We start from the raw sequence: 22,361 nt of genomic DNA on the forward strand, positions 1-22,361 counted from the left end.
TAGTCCTTTTAGGGGACTTGAACCTACAGTCATCAGATCGTTGTCCTATATATTGCAATGCAGCATACAGTAAAACATGGCAGGCTATTATGAATGCCAGTCACAGCAACCCATCAATGCAACGGAGGAAAGGGAAGGGTGAAAAGTGTCTAGAACGCTGCGCACCCCAGGCAACACACTGTTTGATGCCAAAAAACACGCCCCGGTCTTGAACTGGCTAAAGAAAAACCAATAACATTAGGATTTTAATATATGATAATGATTTTCAACCTATGATTAAAAGGAACCTGTCACTAAATACTTGCTACCAAACAATGACAAGACACGCTCAAATATGTTTACTCTTAAACGATGACTATATCTGGCTGCAATTGTGAACAAATACAAAGTGAGTCAAAAAACCATATCAATCTTTATTAAAGCAAGTCAAGAACAGGAAGATAAAAATCAGATAAAAAGTAAGCTTTGGATTAAAAAAAAAAACAAAAAAAAAACAAAAACAACTGACCCAGCGACCAACTAAACATTGAGAAATATTTAGACTTAAAACTCCAAAAATCAGATGCACTAAGGTGAAATATACAAAATGCACATGAATTGGCTGTATATATTAAGGCCAAAATAGCGGCAGCAATGGTAAGGAAAAGGATTTTTTGGTACTCAACGTAAAATCTCAGTCTTGCAGCCTTCATTGGGGGACACAGGTAATCATGAGTGTATACGGCTGTCGCTAGGAGGCTGACACTAAGCAAAGAAGGAAATGGCTACTCCTCAGCAGTGTACACCCCATTAACTGGCACAAAGTATGTCAATCAGTGAAAAAGCAGTAGGAGAAACAACAATAACACAGCTATGTACATGCCCAACAGAAGGCACATAGGCCCAAACCAGGGAGGGTGCTGTGTCCACCAATGAAGGCTCCAAGAAAGAAATTTTTTCAGTGAGTACCAAAAATCCCGTTTTCTTTATTGCTTCATTAGGGGACACAGGAAACCATGGGATGTCCTAAAGCGGCCCCGAGGAATGGAACAGAACAACTTGGACAAATCAGGTCAGATGGCAGGTGACTGCCACCTGCGGGACCTTTCTTCCCGAGCCTGCATCAGCCAAAGCATGGGTATGAATTCTGTAGAACCTTGCGAAAGTGTTGAGCCTTCCAAATCTAAGATGCAGAGGCCTGGTGACAACGGCAAAGGAGGCCCCCACCGCCCGGGTGGCGTGAGCCCTTACCCCGGAGGGGGTTATCTGTCTTTAACATGATATGCCTCCAGTTTAGCTGAGCTAATCCTGCGGGCGATAGTAGATTTGGAAGCAGGAAGACCCATATGGCGACCTTCAGGGATGAAAACAAGGTGTCAAGAGCATCTGAAAGAAGCGGCTCTTGAGAGGTAGAAACGAAGAGCTCTGACCAGATCCAACTTATGAAGACACTTTTCAAGAGGATGAACTGGATATGGACAGAAATAAAGCAGAATGAAGTCCTCATTAATGTGGGAGGAGACCACCTTTGCCATGAAGGGACAGGTCTGAGAACCACCTTGTCCTGATGGAGTATGAAGAATGGAGAGCAGTGAGAGAGCTACCACTCAAGAGACTATTGTGATGAATAGGATAGCTACCAAAAAGGGGCTGGCGTTTCCACATCCACACTACGATCATTATGGGTGAGGTTCAATCTTTCAAATATCTTTATGCTTTATAATGTTAGCTGAACTAATAGTGGCTACCTTGTATATCATTATATACGGCTTTGTGAACTTGAACCTCTGGTCGGACACATTACATTAGTGTGGATGCTGGGATACTTTACCTGGATCCTTTGCGCATAGAGAGTGACCCTTTTTGTAACTACATGTAATTTTTGTAATGATAAACTCAGATTGTGGTATTGTTATAAGATGTGTATTTAATAAACATTATACCCTTTTATTTACAAACAGTTCTTTTGACTCCAATTGTCTGATTATATATATACTATTGGGAGTTGTTCTGCATAAGTTTATATGTAGCTCTGATCGATATAACAAAAAGGCAACCTTACAGGAAAGACGAAATGTCCTGAATGGGTTCAAATGGAGGTTGCTGAAGAACACATAGGACTAGATTAAGATCCCACGGGCCTACTGGAGGACGATTCGGAGGTGCCTGGCGATTAACTCCCTGGAGGAAGGTCTTGACCTGGGAAACAGAAGCCAAATTTCATTGAAAAAAAAATTGAAAGCATGGAGACCTGACCATAAGGGTACCAAGAGAAAGCCCAGAGTTGAGGGCTGACTGGAGAAAACCCAGGATAGATGGAAAGGAAAAAGACATAGGAGCAGAGTGGTTGTCTTCACACCAACAAAAAAAGGCCTTCCGATACTGATGATAAATGCGTGAGGATGAGGGCTTGCTTGCGCTTATCATTGTCTGTACGACCTGGCATGAAAAACCTGCTTCTCTCAGAATGGCGGCCTCAATGGCCATGCTACTAATATTCAGAGACCGAGTACTCTGATGGAAGAGGGAATCTTGTGAGTAGGTCTGGAAGTTTCCAGGGAACTAACTCTGCGTACCAGGCCCTTCTGGGCCAGTCTGTAGCCACCAGGATTACTAAAATTTCCTCCGGCTTGATTTTCTTGATGACGCTCAGGATCAGTGGGAGAGGAGGAAAGAGGCAAGGAAGCTGAAATTGAGACCATGGAATGACCACGGCACTGTAATCGATCCCCAGGGGGTCACGAGACCTGGCTACGAAGAAAGGCACCTTGTCATTCATCCGAGACGCCATTAGGTCGACATCAGGGGTGCCCCATCTCTGATCGGAGATGACGGGATTGAAGGAACACTCGCCCGAGCAGAAACTCTGACAACTTAGGAAGTCGGCGGCCCAATTGTCCACCCCTGAATTGTGCACTGCCGATATTGCTGGCACACGGCGCTCTGTTTAAATCAGAATTCTTGATATCTCCGTCATAATGGACTTGCTGCTAATTCTGCCATGGAGATTTATGAATTCCTCGGCCATGGCGTTGTCTGATTGAACATGAACTGGATGTCCTGCTAGAAGATCCTGCCAGTGGAGAAAGGAGAAGTAGACTGCTCTGATTTCCAGTAGACTGATGGGAAGGGAGGCCTCCCGAGAATTCCAGCGACCCTGGAGTGTGTGATGAAGGAAGACCCCTCACCATTCGGGGAGACTGACGGTGGTGGTGACAACATGCCAGTGGAGAGGAAGAAATGATCTTCCGAGCAGAACAGAAGGAGAGAGGATCCACTATGTCAGAGACTGCCTCAATTGGAGGGGCAGTAGAATGGGAAGGTTCAGGGAAGAGATCCTTTTGTCCCAAGCCGACAGGGTATGGAACTGCGCAAAGGGCACAGCTTCCATCATCTTCCCCACTAGACGCATGCAGAGCAAAAGTGGATGCGGAGGTGGATGCCTCATGGAACGAATCCCTAGACTGAGAGATGAGATCTTTTCCTCTGGAAGGAGGATCTGGGCAGCGGTACTGAACAGCTTGCCCAAGAATACTAGGCGTTGAGTTGGAATGAGGAAAGACTTTTCCCTGTTGACTATACAGCCAAGACGGTCAAGAGTGTCCAAGGTGATCTCTGGCGACAGTCTCGGAAGGACAAACCCTTGATCAAGAGATCGCCCAGACGGGATAATTACTATCCCCTTGGATCGAAGAATGACCATGACGGTTGCCATCATATTAGTTAACACCATGGGGCAGAAGCTAGGTCGAAGGAGAGAGAAGTGGATTGGTAGTTTTCCTCCTGAATCTCGAATCGGAGACATCTCTGGTGTGGGACACAAATTGGAATATAAAAGTAGGCATACTCTTCCTCTTCCGACAATCATACAACCTGCAGTAACCACCGATCGACCAAACCACTGCACGACCAGCTTTAACCTCGCCTACTGTATTCCTCACGCATCCGTTGTAGATTGTGAGCACTCGCGGGCAGGGTCCTCTCTCCTCCTGTACCATTCGTGACTTGTATTGTTTAAGATTACTGTACTTGTTTTTATTATGTATTCCCCTCCTCACATGTAAAGCGCCATGGAATAATTGGCGATAAAATAATAAAAAATAATAATAATACTGAATGTCCACCGAGCAGAGGAACTCCTCGGGTTCCATAGAGATGATTTCCGAGCCAAAAGATTCCATCCTGAAATGATGTAGAGGTGGACTCGACAGTTTAGCCATTTGAGGCCCAGAATCGGACAGAGAGAACTGTCCCTCTTTCAAACCACAAACAGGTTGGAATAAAACCTAAAAAGTCTTCCTGAGAAGGAACGAGTATGATGACATGTGTCCAAAGAAGAGAGGAGATGGCTTGAAAGAAACCTGGGACCTAAGATGGGAGCCTTGGGGGTGGGACTTGAAAAAACATCTTCCTGGAGGTTGGGGAGGATTCAATCTTGTAGCCTGAGGTCAAGATATCTCTGACCCAGAGAAGAGAAGACGACGGCCACCCACCCCTGGGAGGATTCCCAGGTGGGACTGACCAGTCATACATAAAAGAATCTATTGGATCGGGAACCTGAGGGTTTTGAAGAGTGACTCCTTGTGTGCCAGTAAGGGACTGGCTTGAACGACGGCTTCCCCCTCTACCGCTGAGCGGGAGAATGATCCTGTTGGGAGGAGATCCCAGGGGAGGAGAAGGGACGAAACTGAAGAGAAGGTTTCTGATGAAGGAACATTTAGGCTTAGGCTGAGGAAGGGAAGTGCTCTTACCGCCGGTAGGTTCAAAAATAAGTCTTGAACCCTGGAATAGGCAGGTTATGCGCTGAATCCGCATTCCAGGCCTTAAGCTAGAGGATTCTTTGTATGGCAACGATATTGCTGGTGACACCGGCTGAACAATTGGCAACGTCCAGGGACGTGGTATGTAAATACTTTCCTGCATGGGCGATCTGAACCACAAGGTCAGCCAGCTCGTCTGGAGAGGCGGACGATAAAATGTTGGAGGAGTTTTGCCCAAGCGGAATGGACTTGGCTACCCAGGTGGAAGCGAAGGCGGGACAGTGGAAAGAGCCCCCAGCCTCAAATTCTGATTTGGCTAGTGATTCGATCTGTCGGTGGTATCCTTCAGAGAAAAACCGTTGGGCAGAAACAGAACCGTTTTGGCGGAGAGACAGGAGACCGGCGACTCTGTCCATTTGTTAATGAGGTTCGGACTAAAGGGATATAGGATATCCAATTGCTTTCTACAAGGAAACCGCTTGTCCAGATGTTCCCAATGTTTCATAAATATTCCCTCAAACTCCTTGTGATTGGAAAACGTCCGAGAAGGAGGTTTTACCCTTTTGAATGAGACGGTGATCCTGGGGGGACCTCATCCTCCTTAATATTAAGGGTCTGGCTAATGACTGATATGAGGTTGTTGACCATATCCTGAAGCTTGGAGGTCTGGTTCGTGTCGGGCTCAGAGTCTGAGCAGGACTCTGGTTTGGACCCCAGGGCCACCTCAGGGGAGGAGGCGTGGGATACTGAAGACATCCTGGTTGAACTAAACAGGGATGGGGGAGCTGGATGAGGATCAAGAGTGAGTCCGCTTCTTGAATCCTTGGTATGCCCTTCTGAGAGTGGTGTTGAGAGAAAGCTGGCCATCACAAAACACAACCTAAAAAACCAAATCACAATAATGCGGAATCCCAGAAAAACATATACACCAACTTAGAAAAAACAGAGATCCCTAAAAAATAACCTTTATTAATATAATTAAAAAGACTATATTTATCCACAATCAATAAAAAAGTATTAAATGTACCTAGTGGACCCTAGACCGAGCTACAATGCACCCTGCCTAACAGTAGAGGTTGGCACCCTACTTTACCGCGGTAGGCGCCCCCACTCCTCGGCGGCTAGCCCTTACAAGCCCTATAAGGACCTATAGTTAGAGAAAGACTAATTAGCCCTACTGAAATCTATACTAATACCCTACCTAACAGTGGAGGTTGGCACCCTAATTTACTGCGGTAGGCGCCCCCACTCAACGACGGCTAGCCCTAGGGTCCCTAACAGTCCCTAAGGTTCGGGATAGACAAAAAGATATGTCCCACAAACACCACTGATACCCGTAATGGAGAAAAAACAAAAATAGAAAAAATATTCAAAACAAAGAATAAATGTATATCACAAAAATATATATATATACTAGCACCTTATAATACTAGTGTAGAAAGATGCTATGATGGAAGAAACATATACCACAGGTGCTGTATAATAAAGATACCTTAACCCAAATACGGGTATACTGGATGCAATAATATGTCCAAACAAGATAATACACAGCACTTAGATGAAGTCCATTTTCTGTTACACTTCAATGGTGCAAATGTTTGATGTAAAGTAACCAGTAGTGCATGTCCATAAAGTATGGTACAATTACAATGACAAAAAAATGGACCAAAAGACAAAAAAAGAGGAAAATACCTCTAAAAGGCACACAGTCAGAACCACAACCACCACTCGATAATAATATTGCGAGAACTCCTCAGAGTACTTATAATGAGGGTAAAAGGGCTCAATCGTCCTTTTTATGCAAATAGACAATCAGATCCATATTATAACCAATATACTCATCTATTTGCTGAAATCTCATGGTGTGGGTCCGACTGTAGCCAAAATGACACAGGGCGATTATGTGTAGATGAACATCACCAGCGTCTGTCAGATACTTCCCCAGCAATGCCCAACGCGTTTCCCCCCCATAGGGAATGGCGGGGGTTCATCAGGGGTAATGCAGTCACACATACAGTGAAGATGCTGTTGTAGTAAGTGGTGTTGAGATGCCTGTGAATCATCCTGAGAAACGGTCGGAGCACTGGTGGCGGCAGACAAGTGAGGTAAGCGTTCTATGATCTGCAGCAGGGACAGAGACACCTTGGTTAGGTCAGAAACTGATTGAGAAAAGGAGATTTTGTGTACTCACCGTAAAATCTCTTTCTCTTAGCCTCTAATAGGAGGACATCGGACCATGGGTGTTATGCTGCTGTCCACTAGGAGGCGACACTATGCATAATCTGAAAAAGATTAACTGTGGCTCCTCTGCAGTATACACCCCTGGACGGAGTCAGCCTTCTCCAGTTTTGTGCAAAAGCAGTAGGAGGAACGTGACATGAATAACATAACCATGCCTATAAGAAGGCAACTATGTACGAGCTCAAGCAACAATGAGAACTCGACAGTAACAACGGCCCGGAAGGGCAACAGGGTGGGAGCTGTGTCCCGCAATAAGAGGCTTATAGAAAGAGATTTTACGGTGAGTACACAAAAATCTCCTTCACTCTGTCGCCTCATTGGGGGACACAGGACCATGGGACGTCCCAAAGCAGTCCCTGGGTGGGAAGCAATGGACGAATATTGTGCAGATGGGCCGCTACACTTGGGGCACCGCCGCCTGCAGAACACATCTACCCAGGCTCGCGTCCGCTGAGGACTGGGTATGAACCTTGTAGTGTTTAGTAAACGTGTGTAGGCTAGTCCAAGTGGCCGCCTTACACACTTGTTGTGCCGAAGCCTGGTGCCGAATGGCCCAGGAGGCCCCTACCGCCCGTGTAGAGTGTGCCGTAATACCAGCTGGAAGAGGAGAATTCTTAAGGCGGTAGGCGTCTTGTATGGTGGATTTGATCCACCTGGCAAGGGTAGCTTTGGAAACTGGCAGACCCTTGTGGCCGCCTTCCTGAAGAAGGAAGAGAGAATCAGACCTCCGGAAGGACGCAGTCCTAGACACATATATACGCAATGCCCTGTAAAGGTCAAGCGTATGCAGAGCCTTCTCCACTCTATGAACCGGGACCGGACAAAAGGATGGCAGTGAAATTTCCTCATTGAGGTGGAAGTGGGACACAACCTTCGGAAGGAGGGATGGGACCGAACGGAGAACTACATTGTCCTGGTGAAAAACCAGGAAAGGCCGTCTGCAGGAGAGTGCTGTCAGTTCAGACACCCTGCGTAGCGAGGTGATTGCCACCAGGAAAACCACCTTCTGGGATAGAAGGCGGAGCGGGACCTCCTTAAGGGGTTCGAAGGGTGGTTCCTGCAATGCTGTCAGGACCAGGTTGAGGTCCCACGTTTCTAGCGGTCGTCTGTAAGGGGGAACCAATTGCGAAACCCCCTGAAGAAAAGTCCTTACTTGCGGCTTGGTAGCAATGCGCCTTTGAAAAAGCACTGAGAGGGCTGACACCTGGCTCTTAAGTGAGCCCAGGGACAGCCTGGCCTCCAGACCCGATTGGAGAAAACCAAGTACTTTGGTTAAGGAATAAGGGAGTGGAGTCTGGCCACGAGATTCGCACCAGGTAAAGAAAGCTTTCCAGGTACGGTAATAGATCTTGGCAGAGGCTGGCTTCCGTGCCCTGATCATGGTTCCAATGATGTCCAGCGAGAGCCCTGCCTGGGTTAGAACCCAGGTCTCAAGGGCCACGCCGTCAAATTGAGAGCCCCTGAGTTCTGGTGATCGAGGGGGTTTGAGGAGGAGGGTGCGAACTCCTAGGCGGAGAGCCAGTGCCTTGTCCTTGGGAAGGAGCACTAGACCCCTGGAGGTGTTGAATAGCATTCCCAGGAAGGTCAGAGACTGACTCTGGGTTAGTGATGACTTTAGTAAGTTGACTAACCAGTCCATGCGACTCAGAGTGTCGATTGTAATTGAGACGCTGAGCTCGCAGTCCTTGAAGGTGGGAGCCTTGATGAGTAGATCGTCCAAGTATGGAACGACTACTATTCCTCTGGAGTGCAGGACGTCCATGGTGGCTGCCATGACTTTGGTAAACACTCTGGGAGCCGTGGCGAGTCCGAACGGGAGAGCCACGAACTGACAGTGGTCCTGGTCGATTGCAAACCTGAGAAACCTCTGATGAGCAGGTTAAATCGGTATATGCAGGTATGCGTCTTGTATGTCTATGGAGGCGAGATATTCTCCCTTCTCCATGGACGCAATGATGGACCGAAGAGACTCCATGCGGAAGTGACGGACCCGTACATATTTGTTGAGTTGTTTTAGGTCCAATATGGGCCGCACACTGCCTCCTTTCTTGGGGACTACGAAGAGATTGGAGTAGAACCCTCGGAAGTGCTCGGCCGTGGGGACCGGTACTATGACTCCTGCTTGAAAAAGGAAGAATCGGTCTGGTGGGTTGGAGGTGAACTCTATCTTGTATCCGGAAGACACTAGTTCCCTGACCCACCTGTCTTCTGTAATAGGCAGCCAGAATTGATGAAAGAGCAAAAGTCGGCCGCCTACGGGTGTGGTGTCTTCCGGAGTCTGTGAGTCATGATGAGGAGAAAGTCTGAGATTTTCCTCCTCTGGGCTTAGACTGGGCTGCTTTTGACTGCCAGGTATTGTCCGACCTTTGCGTCGACCGTGAGCTGTCCCTGCGTGGGGAACGGTTGCGATTTTGTGCTGGACGCGAGACGGACCAGCCCGAAGAATTCCGAAAGGATCGGAATCGAGTTTAGTTACGCTTCTTGTAAGTGCGTTTAGGTTTCAGTTGGGGAAGAGAGGTACTCTTACCCTCGGTGGCGTTGGATATCATCGTGTCCAACTGTTCACCAAAAAGTCACCCATTGAAGTAGGGGAAGAGCATGAGGGACGACTTTGAGGCTGTGTCCGCTTTCCATTCCTGCAGCCAGAGGATACGCCGAATTGTGATGGCGTTTGATGCTATCCCCGCTACACCCCTTGCTGAATCCAGAGCTGCATGAAGCATGTAATCTGCTACGACTGCTATTTGAACCGCTTGGTCTGACAGCTCAGGAGCGGATGCTTGGAGGCCAGCTTGTAAATTTTTGGCCCAGGCCAGAATCGCCTTGACAGCCCAAACTGAAGCGAACGCAGGAGCCAGGGATGCCACTGCAGCCTCGAAAATTGAACGAGCCATGCATTCTACCTGCCGGTCTGTTGCATCCCTTAGGGTTGAGCTATCTGGCAGTGAAAGGAGGGTCTGTGCTGCTAGTCTAGAAACTGGGGGGTCCACTTCGGGTGGGTCTGTCCATTCCTTGGTATCCTTCTGTGGGAAGGGGTACCTTGCCTCCAGATATTTGCGATTAGCGAATTTTTTCTCAGGCTGTGAGGGCTGCTTTTTAAGGATCTGGGTGGTTAGAGAAAATCTTAGGCGGCTTCAGAGGTCCTTCGAAGGAAATCTTGTGTTCTGGGGCCTCTCGTGGCGGACCCGAAATGTCCAGCACCCGACGGATGGAAGAGATTATGTCCTCAACTAGCGCTGTATTGCTAGGAGGGATTAGGATCAGGGACCCCTCCGTTTCCTTGTCGGAGTCACAGATGCCTTCTGAATCCTGTGTATCACTGAGGCGTCCCCTGCTGGGTGAGCTGGGGAGGAAGCCTTCTCTGGTCGGGGATTGCGGAGATCTGCAGTCTGCCCCTGGGAGGGGACGGTCTAGATGACCTAGAACTACGGTGTCTCTCCCTAGAAGGGGATGACCATGTGCTATGGGATAACGCAGATGAACGTGACCTGTGGGTCCACTTGCGTCCTGACCTAGACGTGAATGTGCCAGGGTCGTCCTGTCCCTGAGTCAAGCTCTCCCTTTGCTGGGTAGCGGTCATAGCTGAGGCATGACTCTCTAGAGCCTGAAGCAATGTGGAGGTTAGGTTATCTATAGACCATCATAGATTGCGACATCTGAGTGACCCATTCCGGCGTGGCATTAGACACTGGAGCATTGGCAGGGGCCTCTTGGGTCTCTGACACAGTAGTCTGAGTGCAGTCCTGGCAGTGCGAGTACGTGCTGCCAGTGGGGAGAGCGGTCCCGCAAGCTGTGCAGAATGCATAATAGCAGTCCTGCCTGGTTCTCTTAGACCTTGAGCCCGGCATAGAGTGCAAAAGGGCTGGCTATGCAGAGCAACGTACAGGGGTAGCTATGCAGTGGAACCTATAGGGGAGCCTTATAGGGAATATGGATTCACAGCCGAGTAAAACAACCCAGCTGTGATCTTACCCCACCAGTTTGCTCCTAGGTCCAGCGCCGAAGAACCAGAGTCCTGTGCCCCCCGGAGACTGGCTGGCCTGGTCCTGCTGACCGGGAGATGCAAGGTTAATCCTTGCTGCAGTAGAAATGGCAGCCGAGGAGAAGAGGCAGGGGGAGAAGGACTGGCGGATTTGTTCCGCAGGATTGGCGCATAGCAAATGTGGTGCCAATATTCAAAAAGGGCTCTAAAAGTGAACCTGGAAATTATAGGCCAGTAAGTCTAACCTCTATTGTTGGTAAAATATTTGAAGGGTTTCTGAGGGATGTTATTCTGGATTATCTCAATGAGAATAACTGTTTAACTCCATATCAGCATGGGTTTATGAGAAATCGCTCCTGTCAAACCAATCTAATCAGTTTTTATGAAGAGGTAAGCTATAGGCTGGACCACGGTGAGTCATTGGACGTGGTATATCTCGATTTTTCCAAAGCGTTTGATACCGTGCCGCACAAGAGGTTGGTACACAAAATGAGAATGCTTGGTCTGGGGGAAAATGTGTGTAAATGGGTTAGTAACGGTCTTAGGCTACTTTCACACTAGCGTTAACTGCAATCCGTCACAATGCGTCGTTTTGCAGAAAAAACGCATCCTGCAAAAGTGTTTGCAGGATGCGTTTTTTTCTCCATTGACTAACATTACGTGACGCATTGCGACGGATTGCCACACGTCGCAACCGTCGCGCGACGGTTGCGCCGTGTTTCGGCCGACCGTCGGCCGCAAAAAACGTTCCATGTAACATTTTTTGCAGCCGACGGACCGTCTTTTACGACCGCGCATGCGCGGCCGGAACTCCTCCCCCACCTCACAATGGTGCAGCGGATGCGCTGAAAAGCAGCATCCGCTGCACCCGTTGTGCGGCGGAGGCAACGCTAGCGTCGGTAACCTCGGCCCGACGCACTGCGACGGGCCGAGCCCGACGCTAGTGTGAAAGAAGCCTTAGTGATAGAAAGCAGAGGGTGATTATAAATGGTGTAGTCTCTAACTGGGTCGCTGTGACCAGTGGGGTACCGCAGGGGTCGGTATTGGGACCTGTTCTCTTCAACATATTCATTAATGATCTGGTAGAAGGTTTACACAGTAAAATATCGATATTTGCAGATGATACAAAACTATGTAAAGCAGTTAATACAAGAGAAGATAGTGTTCTGCTACAGATGGATCTGGATAAGTTGGAAACTTGGGCTGAAAGGTGGCAGATGAGGTTTAACAATGATAAATGTAAGGTTATACACATGGGAAGAAGGAATCAATATCACCATTACACACTGAACGGGAAACCACTGGGTAAATCTGACAGGGAGAAGGACTTGGGGATCCTAGTTAATGATAAACTTACCTGGAGCAGCCAGTGCCAGGCAGCAGCTGCCAAGGCAAACAGGATCATGGGGTGCATTAAAAGAGGTCTGGATACACATGATGAGTGCATTATACTGCCTCTGTACAAATCCCTAGTTCGACCGCACATGGAGTACTGTGTCCAGTTTTGGGGCACCGGTGCTCAGGAAGGATATAATGGAACTAGAGAGAGTACAAAGGAGGGCAACAAAAATAATAAAGGGGATGGGAGAACTACAATACCCAGATAGATTAGCGAAATTAGGATTATTTAGTCTAGAAAAAAGACGACTGAGGGGCGATCTAATAACCATGTATAAGTATATAAGGGGACAATACAAATATCTCGCTGAGGATCTGTTTATACCAAAGAAGGTGACGGGCACAAGGGGGCATTCTTTGTGTCTGGAGGAGAGAAGGTTTTTCCACCAACATAGAAAAGGATTCTTTACAGTTAGGGCAGTGAGAATCTGGAATTGCTTGCCTGAGGAGGTGGTGATGGCAATCTCAGTCGAGGGGTTCAAGAGAGGCCTGGATGTCTTCCTGGAGCAGAACAATATTGTATCATACAATTATTAGGTTCTGTAGAAGGATGTAGATCTGGGGATTTATTATGATGGAATATAGGCTGAACTGGATGGACAAATGTCTTTTTTCGGCCTTACTAACTATGTTACTATGTTACTAAGGGGGCGGAAAGCTGAGGAAAAAGGCGGCAAAGCTGTGTAAAAACATGCTCTGTCTCGATCCGCCCCCTCTGTGACACTGTAGAGTGTCATATTTGTCATCCGGGGGGCGGGCCGGGGGGCGGAGAGGAGGCGGCAGCTTCAGCTAGGCCGAAGCTGCGGCCTAAATTAGATTCTTGATGCCCAGAAAGGCTCCAGGCCGGCGCGGAAGTCCAGGAGTGGGTCGGATCTGAACTGACCTCCCCCCCCCCCCCCGGATTTAAAGGCAGGATAGCGGTGGGGCTATAAGCGGAAGGGAGGGCCCTGTAAGGGGTCTCCCTGAGGCAGTATAGAGCTGGTGCTGCCACAGATACAGGGGCGAAGGGAGCCCTGTGTCTCTATTGTGCCATGCCTGCCTGCACTCCTCCCGGCCCCGACAGGAGCCCGCAGCTGGGCTGGGGTCCCTGGATGCAGGCGCAGTGTGCTGGCCCATTTCTGGGAGCTGCAGAGTGCTACCTGTACAGGCTCTACCTGAAGCCTCTCAACCTAATGCCCCCAGAGGGGGATTAGGGAGGGTGCTGCTATAACCTTCAGGGGGCTTCATCCTCGCCTCGACCTCAACCCAGAAACCAAAAGGAATTGGGGAAGGAGGGGGTTCTCGACTTCGAACCAGCACCCGAGGGACTGGGGAAGGAGCGACATGGGGAATAGCCATCTCGACTTCAACTGGGCACCCCATAATAGGGGGGCCGAGGAAGGAGCCATGCTGGGAGTCTCACAGGAGACCCACTTTTCTTCATCTGTAATCCGTCGGAAAAAACGAAGTAAAAAATCTTAGGTGTGCCTCCTATGCGACACTAAGCAAAAACTGGAGAAGGCTGACGCCATCCAGGGGTGTATACTGCAGAGGAGGAGCCACGGTTAATCTTTTTCAGATTATGCATAGTGTCGCCTCCTAGTGAACACCCATGGTCCTGTGTCCCCCAATGAGGCGACAGAGTAATAGCAACAGCCCACTCTGGGGGAGGGGGTGTGCTCTCATCCTGGGCGGCATGGGGCTCCTGTGATGCTAGCATGGTGGAAGGGCTGCAGGTCTGGCAGAAGGCCCAGGACTAGCCTGAGGGTCATTTCTTTTGATGAGGTCACAGGCGTATGATGAAAGGGTGGAAAGTTGGACTTGTTTAGCTTAGAAAAAAAGACGCCTCACTGGCACATAACTTATTCCTTCCAAAGACCATACTAAGGACTAGGGGGCACTCTTTATGGGTGGAAGAAAGGCGTTTACGGAAGCTAGGAAAGGGTTCTTTACAGTTAGAGCAGTCAGGCTGTGGAATGCCCTATTGCAAGAGGTAGTAATGGCAGACACTATAACAGCTTTTAAGAAAGGGCTGGATGATTTCCTCAATACACATAACATTGTGGGTTATAGTTAATTTAGTGACAAATGTACAATTGGTGGAGAAAGGTTGTACTTGGAGGACCTAGGTAATTTTTCAACCTATTTAACTATGTATTTAGTGCATGACAGTGGGGAGGGAAGGGAGTGAGGTTCCCTATGTCTGGGCATATGTGAAGGCCTGAGGGGTACTGCTGCGGAGGGATAAGCTTCTGAAAAAAAGATTCAGCCTGGACAGAGCATACTCAGTTCTGAAGAGGAAGGCCTTGTCATTGCCAATCTGCTGGAGCTCCTGTGTTCCCCAGAGCTGCACCCGGCAGCTGTGGACACGTCTGAGACAGAGTGCAGGAGAAGCAGTGGTCAGTCCCAGGCAATACGTGCTGCGGGATCCCACAGAAATGAGATCCTATAGGCCAAAAAACGCAGACATGCGAGGTTGGCTCACGGAGGAATGGCCAGTAGAAAAAGGCCCAGTGATAGGCCCTGCAAGCGCGAGGACAGTCGCTCGCTAATACACTGATATGCACTGGAAGGGGCGTGTACTAGCCACCAGGGGAATAAACTCTCTTATTGGAGAGAAAAGCAAACTAGGACGAATTACTGAGGTGCCAGGGAAAGGGGTGTGCACACCTCAGGAGTGCCATGGGCTCCACCGATGCACCCACGCCACCTTGCAGAGGGACTGTGGCAAGTTGGAGGGATAGTACTTTGAAACGTGAGTCCCGACTCCCTCTTCACATACACGTGGATGGCATCAGGAGCCCCCAAGTGAGAAAGGGGGGGGGGGGGGAGGGGGTCAATGGGATATAATGGGCATTCTCCTTCCCGTACCGTCATGGTCCTGAACAGTGCAGAAGCCGGTGTGGAACCCTAAAAAGGGAAAGGCCACTAGTAAGTGACCACTGTCTTCCTGCTCCGGGGAGCAAACCGGGGAGCTGGCTAGGACCGACCACCTGGAATCGCCCTGAAACACAGTAAGGCCACACAGGATAAGGTCCTGCCAAGCTGATCCGAGAGTGGACGATGTAGGTGACCCCACACTGTTCTCTCGGTCGCACATGTGCAGGAGAACAAGGTGAGACATTACAAAAAATAAAAGAAAAGGGGGAAAAGATTAATAAAACAACAGGGTAACCTGAAAAGGAAAAGATGGATCTGAAATCCAATCCAGGTCTGCCTACTACTGACTGACGAACTTTGTGCCAGGCGGTGGGGTGTACACTGCTGAAGAGGAGCTAACACTTGTTTTTGCCTAGTGTCAGCAGCATACACCCATGGTTACCTGTATCCCCCCCAATGAAGCAGTAAAGAAATAAACTGCAAATACCAAATAAAGAGCATTGAAGTAGATGCCAATAAATATAAAATAGATGGCGCAGCCTGGGAGGGTGGGGTACAAACCATGATGCACATTTTGAGTCAGCTTCTTTGGGGTGGGGGTCTAGAGGGGTAGGGCGACTCACCTATACATATGGAGAGCGGCTTGATGTGTCACAGTGCTGTGAGCCAGGAGTCCTGGCTGCGGAGTCCCACAACATTACACAGAGGGCAGGGAGCTGCAAGTCAGGCTCTGATTCATGGTGAACATGACTTAGCCAGCATTAATCTAATGAAAGTTTCCCCCTCCATATATTTTTTTTTTTTTTTTTACAAACAATCCCAAAAATATATGTCCTAGCTGCTTTGTAAAATATCTTTCACGCCATTTTTGTTTTTTTTTTCCCAGGATTTTTACTCAATGCAATGTATAAAATAGTATCTTGTGGCTAGCCGGTTAGTGTGAAATGTACAATGGTAGTATCAATCAGAAGCAGGGTCACACGGGTTATTATTCAGGCTTCAATGGAATTTCATCCAGACCTGGCTACATAAATATCCTCATTAGTACATACCTCTTAAAATAATTTCTTGGGTTTTCCTTGAGTTAATGATGTCAGTGACTGCATCCCGCAAAAACGGCTGTTCTTTTAAAACCATTTTGTGGCTGTCAACTCCCATCTGCTGGAATACAATACAAGAATACTCATTAGCTGTCATTGAGACTAAAAGGCAAATTAAAAAAAAACCTTCTCTTTAACAACAAATCGCAGGTTCTACCTGATAGAGACGGAGAGTGCTTGCATCTGGGAGGAAATGCAAGATTTCTTCTAACAGGAACTCTATAGGAACCAGGGCTCCCAGACCCAACTTATCCACCAGGGTTGTGAATGTCTGCAAAGAAAACATATCAGTCTCACTGAAGAGAGATTTCAGAACTGAATTGTCTTAAAGGGAAACTGTCAGTAGCAGTCTATATAAGCATGTAGGTCATAGGAAGCTGCCTGGCATGATACCTTGATATATGCAATCCGATGTCTTATTTCATTATGGACATATTGAATTAACAGTTATAAAACTGTCAGACTGACTGAGAAGAAGGATGAAGTTTGAGATCTTGCCAAGCGCAACATGGGTTAAAACACATTTCTTCAGATATGGCAGCCCTGCTGATGGAGTGTATATGATACAGTGCTTGTCAATTGAGAGACACGTCTCGTCTCGGGAGCTGTATGTCTTCAGCCAGCAGCTCGTTCTGACACGTGATAAGGACGGGCTACAGACTGAATTATATCAGGGACTCAAGATGATCTTTTAGGCAAATTTGTTATAAATCATTTTCACAATCAAAATGGCCAAACTTATTGGCAAAAAATAATACCCAACTCTTTGACTAGAATAACATTAGGGAAAAAAATGTCCAAGTTTTCCTACACTCTCCAGTATGGCATGCTCATGACAAAAGGTCAGCGTAAGTGTAGTTAGGCTTTACATGTAACATGGAAGAGACTCACCAGTGCTGGCCAATGCGTGGGACAAATACGACTCCCATGGACAATAATAGGTTCTTTTCTTGGTGACCAAACCAGTGGCCCTTCTAGCAAGATCACCAAAATGTCTTTTCCATGGACTTGCACCCATGAATGAGGTCTGGAGCTTTTTTCATCAAATTCAACATACACCTGATAGAGAAAGAAAAATAAATGTGGTTTTCATGGGGCAGACAAGGAATCAATAGACAATATGGTTGCTACAAAAGAGCTACGTCCCAGGAATCAATACTCCAAAAGGTGTCAGGATGTGTTCCAAATTTTTGCGGCCCAGCTCGCCTATGTTTTAAGGATAATTTTTTTTTTTTATATATATATATATATAGCGCTTTACAGACAACATCACTGTCTCCAATGGGGCTCACAATCTACAATCCCTATCAGTATGTTTTTGGAATGTGGGAGGAAACCGGAGAACTGGGAGGAAACCCACGCAAACACGGAGAGAACATACAAACTCCTTGCAGATGGTGTCCTTGGTGGGGATTGAACCCAGGACTCCAGAGCTGCAAGGCTGCAGTGCTAACCACTGAGCCACTGTGCTGCCCTGGATATGCTTTTTACAGCCAAAACATTGCATCACTAGGGTAAAGACACATTGGTTTGGCACTGTCATGGTCCTCCTCAAAAATGATAATTTAAGTGGGAATTTACTTGACCTACAGTGGGGCAAAAAAGTATTTAGTCAGTCAGCAATAGTGCAAGTTCCACCACTTAAAAAGATGAGAGGCGTCTGTAATTTACATCATAGGTAGACCTCAACTATGGGAGACAAACTGAGAAAAAAAAAATCCAGAAAATCACATTGTCTGTTTTTTTTATCATTTTATTTGCATATTATGGTGGAAAATAAGTATTTGGTCAGAAACAAAATTTCATCTCAATACTTTGTAATATATCCTTTGTTGGCAATGACAGAGGTCAAACGTTTTCTGTAAGTCTTCACAAGGTTGCCACACACTGTTGTTGGTATGTTGGCCCATTCCTCATGCAGATCTCCTCTAGAGCAGTGATGTTTTTGGCTTTTCGCTTGGTAACACGGACTTTCAACTCCCTCCAAAGGTTTTCTATAGGGTTGAGACCTGGAGACTGGCTAGGCCACTCCAGGACCTTGAAATGCTTCTTACGAAGCCACTCCTTCGTTGCCCTGGCGGTGTGCTTTGGATCATTGTCATGTTGAAAGACCCAGCCACGTTTCATCTTCAATGCCCTTGCTGATGGAAGGAGGTTTGCACTCAAAATCTCACGATACATGGCCCCATTCATTCTTTCATGTACCCGGATCAGTCGTCCTGGCCCCTTTGCAGAGAAACAGCCCCAAAGCATGATGTTTCCACCACCATGCTTTACAGTAGGTATGGTGTTTGATGGATGCAACTCAGTATTCTTTTTCCTCCAAACACGACAAGTTGTGTTTCTACCAAACAGTTCCAGTTTGGTTTCATCAGACCATAGGACATTCTCCCAAAACTCCTCTGGATCATCCAAATGCTCTCTAGCAAACTTCAGACGGGCCCGGACATGTACTGGCTTAAGCAGTGGGACACGTCTGGCACTTCAGGATCTGAGTCCATGGTGGCGTAGTGTGTTACTTATGGTACGCCTTGTTACATTGGTCCCAGCTCTCTGCAGTTCATTCACTAGGTCCCCCCGCGTGGTTCTGGGATTTTGCTCACCGTTCTTGTGATCATTCTGACCCCACGGGGTGGGATTTTGCGTGGAGTCCCAGATCGAGGGAGATTATCAGTGGTCTTGTATGTCTTCCATTTTCGAATTATTGCTCCCACTGTTGATTTCTTCACTCCAAGCTGGTTGGCTATTGCAGATTCAGTCTTCCCAGCCTGGTGCAGGGCTACAATTTTGTTTCTGGTGTCCTTTGACAGCTCTTTGGTCTTCACCATAGTGGAGTTTGAAGTCAGACTGTTTGAGGGTGTGCACAGGTGTCTTTTTATACTGATAACAAGTTTAAACAGGTGCCATTACTACAGGTAATGAGTGGAGGAAAGAGGAGACTCTTAAAGAAGAAGTTACAGGTCTGTGAGAGCCAGAAATCTTGATTGTTTGTTTCTGACCAAATACTTATTTTCCACCATAATATGCAAATAAAATGATGAAAAAACAGACAATGTGATTTTCTGGATTTTTTTTTCTCAGTTTGTCTCCCATAGTTGAGGTCTACCTATGATGTAAATTACAGACGCCTCTCATCTTTTTAAGTGGTGGAACTTGCACTTTTGCTGACTGACTAAATACTTTTTTGCCCCACTGTATATAGATTTGTTAAATCAAGTTCTACACTACTAAAAGGCACCCCTTGTGTTTCTGTATGGTGCCTCCATAACCAGATATTCCCCTTATAAGCAATATCTCCTCAGAGGTTTCTGATGGAGTAAGGAACATTTCTTTTTCGGTCACGTCCTTCAGTGAACCTGACATTAAACCTTCTGCATTGAACTAGAGTAAGGGATCATTCACATGTCCGATATTTCCACGTTTGAGAGAAACAGCCTAATTATTCTTATCAGACTTTTATCAAAGTATGGTCCTAGTGTCATCAGTTTTTCTCACACAAAGAAAACGTTTCTCCCCCTTTTCAGTTTCTCACAGTCGGTGAAACTGAACCGCACTCGGGTGTCATCCAAGTCAGGTCTGACTTTTTCATGAACCCATAGACTTGCATTGGCGATTTTCATCAGACCTTGGATCAAAATTGAATATGTCTCCTTGACTGAATGGCCTTTTAGACTGTCACAGGTACGAGTAGTATCCATGAAAACCACGCACAGCACTTGTGCGCAAAAATCGGACGTATGAGCCCTAAATGTAACAATATAATTGCTGTATAGCCCCATTGACTGCTATAGAAGTCCCCACGTTGAGTTTTTTATGTTGCATATTTTTGCAATGCAAATTAAAAAAAAACACAGCATCTCACAGGTCCAGCAAAGTGGATGAAATGTATGAAAATCTCATGCCCCCTGTGCTTTTTTCACACTATGTAAATGGACCTGCGGTGAATTTTTGAAATCAGAAACATGCCAATTTCTTTTGCGAGCATGCCGAGTTGTGTGCGGATCTTTCTCCATAGAATTGCATTAAATCCGCAAGTAAACAACGCATAGAACTTTTTAGTGCGTTTCCATTGACTGTATCAATAAAAAGTTGTCAAAGCCAAAAGGAGCTTTATTTGAAACAAAAAACACAGCATCAAAAACATTATAAAAACACGTTTAAAAAAAAAAAAACCTCACTCGAAAAAGCACAGGTAACTTATTTTACCTAATAAGTGCAGAAAAGCTGCAACATTCGAAACTCACCAAAAACTCATTGTGGGAACATAGCCTAACACAAGATAATAAGTCTGTGTGCATGGCCACTTGGCCCATAGTCTCACAAAAGAAACACTTTGTTGCATATGCGGTCACCAGTCAACAACACAGTGTCTTGTAGAGTGTCACAGACATCACCTAAGGCTGGTTTCACATTTGCGTTTTTTGACGCTGCATTTTAGCGCAAAAAAACGCATGCTTTTTTTCTATACTTAACATTAAAAACGCATGGTTTTTTTTGCATGCATTTTGCCGACGCATGCGTCGTTTCTATGCTTGCGTTTTGTTGCGGAAATGCAACCTGTAGTAATTTCTAGCGGCGTTTTTCTGCCGCAAAAAAACGCATGCTTTTTTTGCGGCAAAAAAACGCATTGCTGTCTATGTAAACGCATGCGTTTTTAAGCACATGCGTTTGCATGCGTTTCAATAGAAAAACACAAGAATACACACTGATAAGCCACCCCCCAACCCTAACCCTAGGGATCCTAACCCTAACCCTAGGGTTAGGATCCCTAGTAACCCTAGGGATCCTAACCCTAACCCTAGGGATCCTAACCCTAAGGGTTAGGATCCTAACCCTAAGGGTTAGGATCTCTAGGGTTAGGGTTAGGATCCCTAGGGTTAGGATCCCTATGGTTACTAGGGATCCAAACCCTAACCCTAGCTATTTCTGTTTATAGTGGGTTTTCAAGTTGATTTTGATGATTGGCATCTGTCACACACTTCTCATCATGCGTTTCAAAAAAGCAAACACAAAAAAAAACGCATGTAAACGCGTCAAAACGCATTTTTTTTTACCACATGCAAAAACGCATGCGTCTAAAAAACGCAGCGTTTTAACGCGTTTACATGCGTTTTTTACACCACATGCGTTTGCGTTAAAAACGCTGCGTTTTTTAATGCAAATGTGAAACTAGCCTTACTCCATTACGCAGCATTGTAGCCCATGAAATCCACAATAAAGAGCCACACAAGAACCAGCATGCTCTCAAATTAGTGCAGATTTTACCACTCTGTGTTAATGGGGTTTTCTGCGGATCTGAGAACCCTCCTGGTAAGATCCAGTAAGTATGCAAATAATTCCAGGACTGCCTTAATTGTAGCATGTATATTGGCACTAGTGCTGTGATGGTCACAAAATATCTGTGTGTAACCAGGCCAGGCAGGCCTCATGTGCAGAATCTACTCTCTGGGGAGTTTAGTTTAGGGTCACCGTTATCTGTAAACCTTGGTCAGGTTTAAAAATCATAAGAAACAGAGTTGCAATCTCTGGTACTTTTGCAAAAATGTTATTTTATTTTTAAAATGTCATTTCTGTATAGCAGATCTGTAAATACAGAGAATAAAGCTGGCCATACATAAAACACTATGAGCTAATGCAGCACAAGGGGCCTCCGGACTCTTCTCCCCCAGCAATGTCAGGGGAGATAAGGTGAATGTCCAAACCTTTTTGTTCTTAGATGATAAGCTTCAACCAGATGTAACTGGCAGCAGCTTACTCCCTTTTCCCTATTGAATACATGCATGCATGGCTGAGCTAATCATAAACGTGTACGGGGTGGATGCGATTCTTGCCCCTCTGTATACTGCGCTATGTGTGGGCTCTTACCTCTCTCTATACAGCCTGTGTAATTGACCCCATTCCCATTTAAAGACTGGGTGTGAACGTTTCCCTCAGTTAATTTTGACACAGTGCTGCCTGTCAGATCTGCCCTCTCAGAAGACTTGGATGCTTTCCTCCCTTACCACAATTTGACTTGCTGTGCATATATTCCTCTATCAATGT

At 46.6% G+C, this 22,361-nt stretch overlaps 1 protein-coding gene across 1 annotated transcript in view; it reads right to left on the bottom strand.

Moving 5' to 3' along the window:
* The window catches only part of KDM3B (lysine demethylase 3B), a 101,596-nt gene that overhangs the window by 70,455 nt on the left and 8,780 nt on the right, over positions 1–22,361 (bottom strand). The window contains exons 2-4 of the mRNA XM_069764317.1: positions 17,211–17,378; positions 16,477–16,590; positions 16,272–16,380 (exon numbers count right to left, since the gene is read on the bottom strand). Of these exons, the coding sequence (XP_069620418.1) occupies positions 16,272–16,380; positions 16,477–16,590; positions 17,211–17,378 (391 nt within the window). The remainder of the gene's footprint in view (positions 1–16,271; positions 16,381–16,476; positions 16,591–17,210; positions 17,379–22,361) is intronic.

The sequence above is a fragment of the Ranitomeya imitator genome, chromosome 4 (assembly GCF_032444005.1).
Source record: "Ranitomeya imitator isolate aRanImi1 chromosome 4, aRanImi1.pri, whole genome shotgun sequence".
Classification (NCBI taxonomy): Eukaryota; Metazoa; Chordata; class Amphibia; order Anura; family Dendrobatidae; genus Ranitomeya; species Ranitomeya imitator.